We start from the raw sequence: 12739 nt of genomic DNA on the forward strand, positions 1-12739 counted from the left end.
ATGACACACACACACAGCTTTCTTTGACAAAGCACACTTACCCACATTCATTGGATGTACCTGTGAGGCTCCATATATAGGCATTCCTGCTCAGCAGCCCTCCAAGTCTATTCTCAGCACCCATTCAGCTGCTCAGGGAGGGGAGGGCCGGACTGAGGAGACAAAGAGAGTGAAGGGAGGCTAAATTTAGAGGTACAGTAAAGACGGATGCGGAGGGAAGATGATCAATGGCAATAAATGTCATGAAACAAATAGAAATTCATGTTATCCTCATCCTGTTAAGGAAATACATGAAGTAACTCGCATCACTGCAAGCCAAAAGCAACATAATTGATGACATATCTATTTAATTTATGACATATTTCCTATTAAGGTGTACATTCTGTTCCATACCGACCTTTTGCGGTTGTCAGTGGTGCAGTAAAGATGAGCTGCTCGGAACTAGTCATCTGCTGCCATCGTCTGGTAAGAAGCTGAAACTGCACTCGACATGATGCAAGTGTGTGATCAAAACATCATCAAACATAATCGAATTTCCAGCTTCAGCATTTATGCATCGCTTACTATAAAGCGATAGTGTAATTAAGATATACCTTTATTCGTCCATCAGTGGGGAAATTTGTATAAAAATAATTATAGTTATATTATGTTTTCAGTTCCGTGTTGGTCATTCGCCTCGTCTTTTGAAAAACAAATGCTAACACTCGGTCCGAGTGTTGCTGAAAACACACAGGAATAGCTCGATTAGCCATATATCGCATTATTTCACTTGTGTGCGCTGCATGTCCTATAATTAAACACAAAAACTCAACCAACGTGCTGCTCTTAATTTGAAATTCGACAGCAAACATCCGCTCTGAACACGGAAGTACTCTTACTGTAAACATTTTGCTACGTCATTTCGCGCCTTTTCAAATAATAAATCATAGCTTTTCATCGTTGACTATTGCATTTTTGTACTAAAAAAAAAGAAAGAAATACAAGTTATATGTAGTATTGTGGTCAATAGGCAACAGTAATGTTATGAGACCGGAGAGAACCCGGTACATTACCTGTCAAACTGAGTTTGGAGACCAGGGTCTTCTTCAGCAGTCAAACATGGCGGAGAATGGATGAAAAACGGGGTTCTCCTCTCATTCCTTCTGGAGTTTGGGTTAAGGTTTCGTTTTAAGGCTAGGGTTTAAGTTTTGTCGACTTTGTTCTCCTTCACCACTCCATTTCAAACACTTTCTTCGGTGTAGAATTGGTACATTGGAGATGCTAACCAGTTAGCTCGCTACACCGGTAGTCTCCTTTGTCCCTGCGAGAATCCCGTAGGCTGACCACGTGATGTAAAGAACATTGAAAATTCCCCCGTGGAGCATTCAAATGTAAATGTAATATTCGACATCGGTGATGTGCGGATCGATAAAATCAATTCTCAAAACAAAATATCAATAAAATACGCAATTTGTTTTTGTAAAATACTATTAGTAGAAGATACTAGACGTGGTGGTCTTATATTTTGGGGGTGTCATTTGGAGCCAAAGAGGGGCAGCACCTTCAACACCCATCAAGCGTGAGTGAAATGAATGCACCATGAGAAGGACAGCATGTGTACTTCCTGGATTGACCGGAAGCCAAATTGCTTCAGGAAATTGGAATAAAATGTCCCCAAAATGTCATTCCTCTGTTGAGAACTAACACACCGACACACTGGAACATAAAAAACACACCAAAGAACACAACACGGAAGTGTTTATTCCACGGAAGAAACAAGTCCAGGAATTAGCAAGTGGTGCAGGACTTGGCCTCACCACCAGGTGTCAGTAACGCGCCACCACGGAGAGTCCCATACAACACTGTTGAAGAACTCCAGCCTTCATCTCTTCTTGCTTCCGGCGGCTTCGGCTGCGGCCGCTGCTGCCGCCTCCGCGTCGGCTTTCAACTTCTCCTCCCTCTCCTCCAGGAACACTCTGTACTCGTCTGCCGAGAGGCTGAGGAGACGCGGCGACCAGAGCAAGAACATGGAAGAGACAAGCAAAAGCGAATCAAATTGGATGTGGAGTACGGTACTCCTAAATCCTAAATTTTGAGATCCTCTTTGGTGAGAAGGACCATTAGAGCTGATGGACAATGACTCCAGATGAAGAAGATGGAGAATGGACAATGACTCCAGATGAAGAAGATGCATCTACTCCATTGATTGTTTCTCTTTCAAGGGAGAAAAAGCGTCAGCGACACTTACTCTTTGACGATCTTGATGCCGAGCGACTTGGCCGATCCGATGATGCTCTTGACCACGTTCTCCATGGACGTGTTCCTCACTTTGAAGCACTCGTCCTGGCCTTTGACCTGAGCGATTTCGTACACGGCTCTCACCGTCACCATCCCGGCTGTTTCGTGGCCTTGATCGACATTAAAAGCGTTGAAGGTTGATGTTCCGTGTGTGAAACCCAGGCTAGCATCACTGGAGAATTCCCTTTACTGTGTCGCTACGATGCCTTGAAGGCCTTGAAAGCAACATCAGTGAAGGGGAAGCTCCAAAGCAAGGAGATGCTGCCGTGGATGCGGATGTTCCAGTGGAGTCAAGGAGACATCTCACCTGTCTTTCCCGCTCCTTTAGCGATGCCGGCTGCTTGCTTGAGGAAGTAGGAGACCGTGGGCTGGCCGATGTGAAGGTCGTAGGTCCTGTCGGGCTGAGGAGACCAAGAAGGACGTCCCGTTAGGAGATGAGCAGGCTACTTCCTGATTTGTTATGATTCCAGCGCTAATTATCTCCGGGTTCCACCAACGTAAAAGCGCCATCGGTGGTTTGATCTCCAATGACTCGCCTTATCTTCTGTCACTGCTGTCACGTGACAGGCCAAAGTGTAATGCCCGCTTCCCCAGCAGGAGGCAGCGAAGGGCCGCCAAGGAGCATCGGCTCCTCCAGCTCCTCCAGCATCAGGATTAGTCTCCTCTTAACACAAATTACAACACACATATTCTGCTAAGCCCACTCCAGGTGGGAGGGAGGGAGGTGTCGAGTCAAATAATGAGTGGTGATGTTGGGGGGGGGGGGGGGGGGCGTGTCTTTTCACTCATTCACATCACTTAATGCTTCCTGACTGCGTGCGTTCCTGCGGGTACGACTTCATTAATGAATGCAAATGGAGAAGGCTCACTTCCGCAGTGGAGTATGAATAATGGAAGCACTCCGTAAACGAGCACAGCCGTGGGTGGGCAATGGGGGGGGGCAGGGACAAAACACGGGAGGTCAAGCGGAGGTGGTGGTGGTGGCGGGGGACGTACCTTCACGTTGATCCTGATCGGAAGAGGGATGCCCTCCTTCAGCTCCTTGGTTCTCTCATTGAAGTCCTTGCAGAACTGGCCGATGGGGATGCCTCTCTGCATGGGGGGAAAGAGGGGGGGGGGGGGGGGGGCGGCAAACATGGATGCTTTGAAATTAGGGCTGTCAAAAATAGCACTTTTACACCAATAACGCATTTATTTCTTACACTCTTTCAATCCAAAGCCGGCCATTTTGGATGATTCGGACTGATATTTCAAGTCCCACTGAATGTTGTGTTCAAGGGCGACATGGACATGGGATATGCCAAAACCAAGGTTAGCTAAAAACATCACAATGAGCGTAGTTCAAATGGTGATTCATCCTGATTAATTCAAGTGATTAATCTGACAAAAATGCATCATGATTTATACAATATGCAGTCACAATGGGCATTGTTCAAATGGTGATTCATCCTGATTAATTAGTGTGATTAATCTGGTTAAACTGCATCATGATTTCTAGAAAATGCAGTCACAATGGGCATAGTTGAAATGGTGATTCATCCTGATTAATTTGTATGATTAATCTGGTTAAAATGCATCATGATTTCTAGAAAATGCAGTCACAATGAGCGTAGTTCAAATGGTGATTCATCCTGATTAATTCATGTGATTAATCTGACTAAAATGCATCAAGATTTATACAATATGCAGTCACAATGGGCATTGTTCAAATGGTGATTCATCTTGATTAATTAGTGTGATTAATCTGGTTAAAATGCATCATGATTTCTCGAAAATGCAGTCACAATGGGCTTAGTTGAAATGGCGAATAATCCTGATTAATTAGTGTGATTAATCTGGTTACGATGCATCATGATTTCTAGAAAATGCAGTCACAATGGACTTAGTTGAAATGGTGATTAATCCTGATTAATTAGTGTGATTAATCTGGTTACAATGCATCATTATTTCTAGAAAATGCCGTCACAATGGACTTAGTTGAAATGGTGATTAATCCTGATTAATTAGTGTGATTAATCTGGTTAAAATGCATCATGATTTCTAGAAAATGCAGACACCATGGCATAGTTAAAATGGTGATTAATGCTGATTAATTCGTGTGATTAATCTGGTTAAAATGCATCATGATATCCTGAGACAGTCCTGTTTGAAATGGATGAGGAGCTTGCACGTCACTCATCAATCACAGTTTGACAGGCAGGCCACATCTGCATGTGTCGCTGTTGGGGGGGGGGGGTGGGGGTGGGTGTCATTTTTCAGCGGCTGACATTTTTACACTGCATATGAGACTCCTTGTTAAAGTCACAGTCAAGCGTGCGCACGTGTGCGTGCCCGTGGCGCGAGGAGGATTGTTTATGTGCGCGTCTGTCACCGGGGTTGGGGCGCCCGGAGCCACGGAACGCCAGTGATGAATGAGCCTCCCCATTCTGCGGGCCCGTGCCAGGCCAAGCGGAGCCAAAGCAAAATGGATGGCTGACATTAAGTCAACATGCGGCCCCCGCGCCTCCTCGCTGACCAAAAAAAAAGTCCAATAAAGAATCTAATTAGTATTGCCGGAATTTCAATTGGCCTTCACCCCGACATCCTTCCCGAAGGAAACACGCTGATAGAAACATTCATTTTGGAAATGGAATGGGGGGGGGGGGGGGGTTCATACGCTTTCATGGAGCCACCTTCTGATGACAAGGTCGTCATCCCGACACATTCCTGTGACGGGACCACCGAGGCATTCCTTGGGGGTTAATGGACTAGAAAGTTCCCTCCGCTAATAACTCCACTACTAACTCCACTAATAACTCCAAAAGCATCTCATGAATGTCAGCCATGGGTCCTTATCGTGGGGGGTGGGAGGGGGGGGGGGTATAATGGCTGGACCCACAGGAGGCAATTATGACATCATAATGGATACATTTGATAACATTAAAAATAGCTAAGCTAATCATACACAAGATTGGGGCTACGAGAACGGGACAAGATTTGGATTAAATTACACCAAAAAGACAAATATATGACAATATGTTACAATCTAATAATTCATTTCCACTATATTACACTCCTCTGCACCCTGTGTGTATGCTCGAGGCCCCGCCTCCACCCACTGAGACTAAGAAACTGTAGGAAGCAACACGGCAAGGTGCTGAAAGCGATGCCCAGAGTGAACCCTCTTCCTGTCCTGCCGGGTTTGGAGGCGAGGAAAACATGGCGCATACTGATTGTTTTCTGAAATGTTTTTTTATTTTTTTTTATTTAAATTTTGTGACACGAGCTTACGTGACGAGTAAATGAAATAATTCGGATAACGAGATTGGGATTACGAGGACGAGATGAGATTTTTAAAAATACTTTTCAGAAAAATACAAACACAAAAAAAAAACAAAAAAAAGCGACTGTTTGACTGGTAAAAGGGCTCACTCCGTTGATGTTGATGCCGTTGTTCTATGGAAGTCATTAAAGTCGATGCCCAGAGTGAACCCTCTTCCTGTCCTGCCGGTTTTGGGGGTGAGGAAAACATGGCGCATACTGATTGTTTTCTGAAATTTTGTCTTTTTTTTTTTTTTTTAAATGTGGCAATATTTTATGACATGAGCTCATGTGACACCGCATGTAAAATTCAAAATGGCTGCGATAACGAGATTGGGATTACGAGAATGAGATGAGATTTTTAACAATATTTTTCAGAAAAATACAAAGACAAAAAAAAGCGACTGTATGAAGGGCAAAAGGGCTCACTCCATTGATGTTGATGCCGTTGTTCTATGGAAGTCATTAAAGTCGATGCCCAGAGTGAACCCTCTTCCTGTACTGCCGGTTTTAGAGGCGAGGAAAACATGGCGCATACCGATTTTTTTCTGAAATTTTCTCATTTTTTTTAATGTGGCAATATTTTGTGACATGAGCTCATGTGACACCGCAAGTAAAATTCAAAATGGCTGCCATAACGAGATTGGGATTACGAGGATGAGATGAGATTTTTCACAATAAAATAACAAAAATATATATATTTTAACAAAAACAGAACAATATATCCCTCCTGGAGACAAAGCGACTGTTTGACTGGCAAAAGGGCTCACTCCGTTGATGTTGACGCCGTTGTTCTATGGAAGCCGTTAAAGTCGATGCCCAGAGTGAACCCTCTTCCTGTCTGTATTTCAAGAGCTCCCATCAACAGGTGTACTTGATCAAATGCTAACTTGACCTCCAGGTGTGAACAAACTCCACCTCCATCTACATTTCCAAACGGGACTCGTACTAGCGTCACTGGTCACTGATAGAAGAGGCCAACTCGGCGAGGTGATTATTTGAATTGAAGCAAAAAAAAATGAAATAATGGCCTCCCCCTCAGAGCCTCTCTTTGCACAAACCTTCCCCTCCCTGCTGTGCTTATTAATAGTATTCCCATGTCAACAGACTCTTCCCTTCCTTTGCATCCCATAAACCATCAAGCATCATGGGGGGGGGGGGTAATTAATTAACGATGCATTCACATAAAGCTTGCGAAGCGGCGTCTGAATCAAAGAAAGCCGGTGGTGTCGCCCGGCACAATGGCGGTCCCTTTCCCGTGCTCGTGTTTGTGTCGCCTAATGATCTGTCGGCGAATCAGACGCTTCCTTTTCATGCGGCACAAAGCGCTTGAAAAAGCCCCCGCTGACCAGCCGCAGATAATGCCCCCCCCCCCCGACGACGTGCTTAAGCCCCGACAATGGGCAGACACGGCTAAACATAGACTTCCTCAACAGACGGCATCCGTTGAAAAAAGAACACACAAAAGGAAAAGCAATGGGGGGGGGGGGGGGTGCTGAGAAAAGGCTAAACGCTAATACGCCCGCCACTCGTACTGGAGGTCAGCCATCACTATTATGTCCCGCCTCCTACCAACATGTACACATTTATAGTACTCGACGTGCAATTTCATTCTTATATGCTCTCCATTGTTCAAGTTCAGATACACGAATACATGAGCAGTTTAGCTAGTACTTCTAACACCCAAAAAATGTATGTCCCCTGGGGGGGGACATAGACTAAGGGGCCCGCCTCCTACCAACATGTACACATTTATAGTACTCAACATGCAATTTCATTCTTATATGCCGGGATGCTCTCCATTGTTCAAGTTCAGATACATGAGCAATTTATCTAGTACTTCTAACACCCAAAAAATGTATGTCCCCTGGGGGGGGGGGGACATAGACTAAGGGGCCCGCCTCCTACCAACATGTACACATTTATAGTACTCAACGTGCAATTTCATTCTTATATGACGGGATGCTCTCCATTGTTCAAGTTCATGTACATAAATACATGAGCAGTTTATGTAGTACTTCTAACACCCAAAAAATATATGTCCCCTGTGGGGGGGCCGGGGGGGGGAGGGGGCATGACAGAAAATAACTGAGAAGCACTAGCCGCGTATTCATGGACCCAAAAATTCCAATTGCATTCCGTTTATTCGCTGAAACGGAAAAAACGTAACCTTTGTTTACGCCTCATTCCCAAAGAAAAGTGCCAATCCCGATGAATATATAATGGGATTCCCGGGGGTGGAATATTCCTTTCCCTAATCCGATTGAGGTATCTTGTACCCGCTCAAACGGAAAGTTAATGTTTTACTGGGCATGCCCGTTGACTGTTCTGTTGGATTATAGCGTCGAATGTAGACAGGAAATTGGAATATTCCTTTCCTTGGATACCATTGCCAAAAACTGGCAATACGGAGTTATTCCAACAAGTGAAAGAAAAACTCTGGGAAGTCGTTATCACGTAATGTTGATGTTTACGTTTTACTGGGCATGCCCGTTGACTATTCTGTTGCATTATAGCGGCGCATGTAGACAGGAAATTGGAATATTCCTTTCCTTGGATACCATTGCCAAAAACTGGCAATACGGAGTTATTCCAACAAGTGGAAGAAAAACTCTGGGAAGTCGGTATCACGTAATGTTGATGTTTACGTTTTACTGGGCATGCCCCGTTGACTATTCTGTTGGATTATAGCAACACATGTAGACAGGAGATTGGAATATTCCTTTCCTTGGATACCATTGCCAAAAACTGGCAATACGGAGTTATTCCAACAAGTGGAAGAAAAACTCTGGGAAGTCGGTATCACGTAATGTTGATGTTTACGTTTTACTGGGCATGCCCCGTTGACTATTCTGTTGGAATAGTCACAATGTCGTCTGGTGGCCGTCTCGTCAATCTGGTAAAGGTCAACCACCTCTTCCTCATTCTCTCATCAACATCCGTGGAAGCGTGAAGTATTTCCCAGCATGCTTTGCTAGAGTTCCAACGTTGCTGCTACGTTCGTGCTATGTAGAATATCGTCTCCGCCGGATTTGGCCCCCGGGCCCGAGTTTGACACGCGTGCTAGGGAGTCTTTATTCCTCACAATGACAGGAGCAATTAGACATTTGAAATGAAATTCCGCAGACGTGCCGATTCCATTTTGACCCGCACGGAAAATTCTCCATCTTCTTCTCAGGCTTTTTTTTTTTTTTGGGTTTGACACGTCTTAATGTGATTGGCCTTTCAGCTTCAATAACTCTTTTTAACAAGACACAGCGCTGGTGATGGGAGGGCGGGGGGGCACCGTGGTTGCTCTGTGGCAGGAATGGGAGGTGGGGTGGACGGCGACCCCAGAGGCGGGGCTAAGGTGCATTCAAGGAAAATTGGAAAGTTTTGCCCATCATCCACGTTGTTCTCTCTCTCGCTTTGTAAAGATATAAAAAGAGATAAAACAGGTCGCTTCCACATTTACCCACTGATGACGCAACATCAGGAGCAACTGGGGGTTCGGTACCTTGGATCGAACCGGCAACCTTCATGCTGGGATACATGCTGGTGCGAGGGGCCAACTGTGGTGCGAGGGCCCAACCGTGGTGTGAGGGCCCAACATGTGGTCCAAGGGCCCTGCCGTGGTCCTAGGGCCCTGCCGTGGTCCAAGAGCCCAACTGTGGTCCAAGAGCCCAACCATGGTCCGAGGGCCCAACCGTGGTCCAAGGGCCCAACCATGGTCCAATAGCCCAACCATGGTCCAAGAGCCCAACCGTGGTCCAAGAGCCCAACCGTGGTCCAAGAGCCCAACCGTGGTGCGAGGGCCCAAACGTGCTGTGAGGGACCAAACATGGTTCAAGAGCCCAACCGTGGTCCAAGGGCCCAGCCGTGGTCCGAGGGCACAACCGTGGTGCGAGGGCCCAAACGTGCTGTGAGGGACCAAACATGGTTCAAGAGCCCAACCGTGGTGCGAAGGCCCAACCGTGGTGTGAGAGACCAAACATGGTCCAAGGGCCCAACCGTGGTGCGAGTGCCCAAACATGGTCCAAGAGCCCAACCGTGGTGCGAGGGCCCAAACATGGTCCAAGGGCCCAACCGTGGTGCGAGGGCCCAAACATGGTCCAAGAGCCCAACCGTGGTGTGAGGGCCCAAACATGGTCCAAGGGCCCAACCGTGGTGCGAGTGCCCAAACATGGTCCAAGAGCCCAACCGTGGTGCGAGGGCCCAAACATGGTCCAAGAGCCCAACCGTGGTGCGAGGGCCCAAACATGGTCCAAGAGCCCAACCGTGGTGCGAGAGCCCAAACATGGTCCAAGAGCCCAACCGTGGTGCGAGTGCCCAAACATGGTCCAAGAGCCCAACCGTGGTGCGAGGGCCCAAACATGGTCCAAGAGCCCAACTGTGGTCCAAGGGCCAAGCCGTGGTGCAAGGACCAAGCCGTGGTCCAAGGGCCCAACCTTTCATAGTCGCTCCCAAGGTGAATTCTTCTTCTTCTTCCTCATTATTCTGCCCTGAGCTTGGTCTGCTAGGGCTGCTGGGGCTATTAGGGCCGCTAGTGTTTGTGGTCCAGCCCCCCCCCCCCACAAGTGATCAATCACGCGGCGTGGCAACAGCAGCACAACGCCGTCAAGACCGAGGGAGACCTAATGGACTTGAAAATGGAACGTTTAGGCATGATGCAATCCACTTGTCAGCCATGGCGTAGCTTTGGGTGTGGCCTCCTAACGGGACGTTTGTCTTCCTGTTGGGCTGGACGCAAACAGCCGGCGTCGGCGTTGATGCTCCCTTCTCCACCCGACTGTAAACAATCGTAGTGTTACCAGTCCCACCAGTCCACACACCCCACTGGAAACTGGAAAATGTTTCTCTACCAATTTTGATTGGATCAGATTTACTCTGCAGCGTGCGGCGCCGTCTGTCGGCTCCCTCTGGCCGACGCCGTCCGCGATGTGGCGGGCGGGCATCTGACGGCCGGGACATAAAACCTAATCAGCCGGATGACGCGCTAGCGAGGCGGAATGCCGTAAAGCGCCACCAGCGGGCCAGATGAAAGGAACGAGGTAATGGAGTTAATGAATGAGAGTGTTTCACACTCAAGAGTTTCATTAACCTGGCCTCCCACCAAACCGCTCATCGTATCGGCTACACGGGGCAATTATTCCCGCGGCCTCGTCTGCCAGGGGCGATTAATCCTGCCTGCCGGAGGCCCCTTTTCTACGTCTGTGCCCTTTATCTCCGTGTTTGCAACGCTTCCATAAGCACAATACCTCCCTTGACCTATTCCGGCGTCTCCTTCCCATCCCCCGACATCCCTCATGCATTTTTGTTCCCGCTCAGTTCCCTCAGTTGCCGACGCACCTGCGACCGCACGAAGGTTTCCCCTCCGTCAGCAGCCTGAATATGCGCTCGCATCCGCTCTTGTCAGACCCGAACGAGGCCGCGGACGCCATGCATAAACATGCGGTGGCGCATATTCACGGCATCGAACAAGGCCATGCTAATCGCTCAAACGTTTCCTCCATCATCAAACCTTACGTGAGACGTGACCTCACGTCTTTCTCTTTTCTGTGTCTTCTCAAGATATAAACAAAGGTCAAAAGAGGCACCAATTCCGCCCCCAAAAGGCGCCAAGATGGCTCCTTTTCCATCATGGGAGCCGCGTATGAACCAAGCTACAGCGACGTTGTTATCAACATTGTTACACCAAAGAACTACATTACTAGCGTAGCGACACCTCGCCACAGCACGCCGGCTAACGACTAGCTTAAGCGCACACCGGCTCCCGATGCATCGAGGTAACGCTACGATGTTCTCAATCAGAAAAAAACGTAAAAAAAAAAATAATAATAATAATTATATTAGGAAAGCAGGAAGTGAACAAATGTAACAGTTACTGATTGTAAAAATTAAAAATGTAAAAAAATTAATTTAAAAAAACCTTAAATGATATTAGGAAAGCAGGAAGTGAACAAATGTAACAGTTACTGATTGTAAAAATTAAAAATGTAAAAAAAATTAATTAAAAAAACCTTAAATGATATTAGGAAAGCAGGACGTGAACAAATGTAACAGTTACTGATTGTAAAAATTTTAAATTAAAAAAAATAATTTAAAAAAACCTTAAATGATATTAGGAAAGCAGGAAGTGAACAAATGTAACAGTTACTGATTGTAAAAATTTAAATTAAAATTTAAATTAATTAAAAAACTTAAATTATATTAAGAAAGCAGGAAGTGAACAAATGTAACAGTTACTGATTGTAAAAATTAAAATTTAAATTAATAAAAAAAACTTAAATGATATTAGGAAAGCAGGAAGTGAACAAATGTAACAGTTACTGATTGTAAAAATTAAAAAAAAATAATTAAAAAAACTTTAAATGATATTTGGAAAGCAGGAAGTGAACAAATGTAACAGTTACTGATTATAAAAGTACCAGATGGAGGGGTAGGATTTAATAAGCTTTGCTTCTTCCTACTCCTTTTGGACATGTGGAACTGGGAACTGATTATGGGATGCACTCAATTGGAATCTGATGCATGGTCAAATGGAATTAAACCATTACCATTACGTATTAGAGCCATTTTGGTGTAGAAATCCAAGTACCCAGACAGGAAGTTCCCAAAATACTCCAAGTGTGACATGTTATCATCAATGAAAAGAATAATAAAAGTATAAAAATGACAGCGGAAGAAGAAATAAGTGATGCTATTAAACGAAAACTGCATCTGCTGTTTGGGCCTAAGAAGCGACTTCCTCTGACTTTGAGATGAAAATGAAGCAGTCGACTGCACTCCTGGAGGTCAGCCTAATGCCCCCCCCCCCCCCCCACCCACCCACCCCCCATGAGGCTAGGATAGTTTATACCCCCCCGAATCCTTCCAAGACTCCCTGATGGAATATGACAGGAAAATCCCCAACGTCGCTGACGTCCCAACACACCGCTTCCCACTTGGTCTTTGACAGTCACCGGGTTTTGCATCGTGACCTTCAACCACACCCACGGAGTTGGGAAATTAGAGTGCGGAGGGGGGTGGGGGGTTGTGAGGGGGGGGTAAAAAAATGGAAAATGTGTCCCGGGAAGCAAAAGGTTGCATCGCTGAGTCTGACAAGAAGGATGACTCGCCAGGACTTCGCTATATACGATTAAAAGCGGGAAAGCGGGGGGCGGCGCATGCGGCTACCCCTATG

The 12739-nt window shown here is 46.2% G+C and overlaps 1 protein-coding gene across 2 annotated transcripts in view; it reads right to left on the minus strand.

Annotated features, from left to right (window-relative positions):
• Positions 1-1728: 1728 nt before the first annotated feature.
• The window catches only part of mrpl11 (mitochondrial ribosomal protein L11), a 51752-nt gene continuing 40741 nt past the window's right edge, over positions 1729-12739 (minus strand). For both annotated transcript variants that reach the window (XM_058058841.1, XM_058058852.1), the window contains exons 3-6: positions 3274-3369; positions 2585-2678; positions 2228-2387; positions 1729-1976 (exon numbers count right to left, since the gene is read on the minus strand). In XM_058058841.1, coding sequence (XP_057914824.1) covers positions 1862-1976; positions 2228-2387; positions 2585-2678; positions 3274-3369 — 465 coding nt within the window. In that variant the 3' untranslated portion in view covers positions 1729-1861. The remainder of the gene's footprint in view (positions 1977-2227; positions 2388-2584; positions 2679-3273; positions 3370-12739) is intronic.

Source organism: Doryrhamphus excisus, chromosome 2, assembly GCF_030265055.1.
Source record: "Doryrhamphus excisus isolate RoL2022-K1 chromosome 2, RoL_Dexc_1.0, whole genome shotgun sequence".
In the NCBI taxonomy this organism is placed as follows: domain Eukaryota; kingdom Metazoa; phylum Chordata; class Actinopteri; order Syngnathiformes; family Syngnathidae; genus Doryrhamphus; species Doryrhamphus excisus.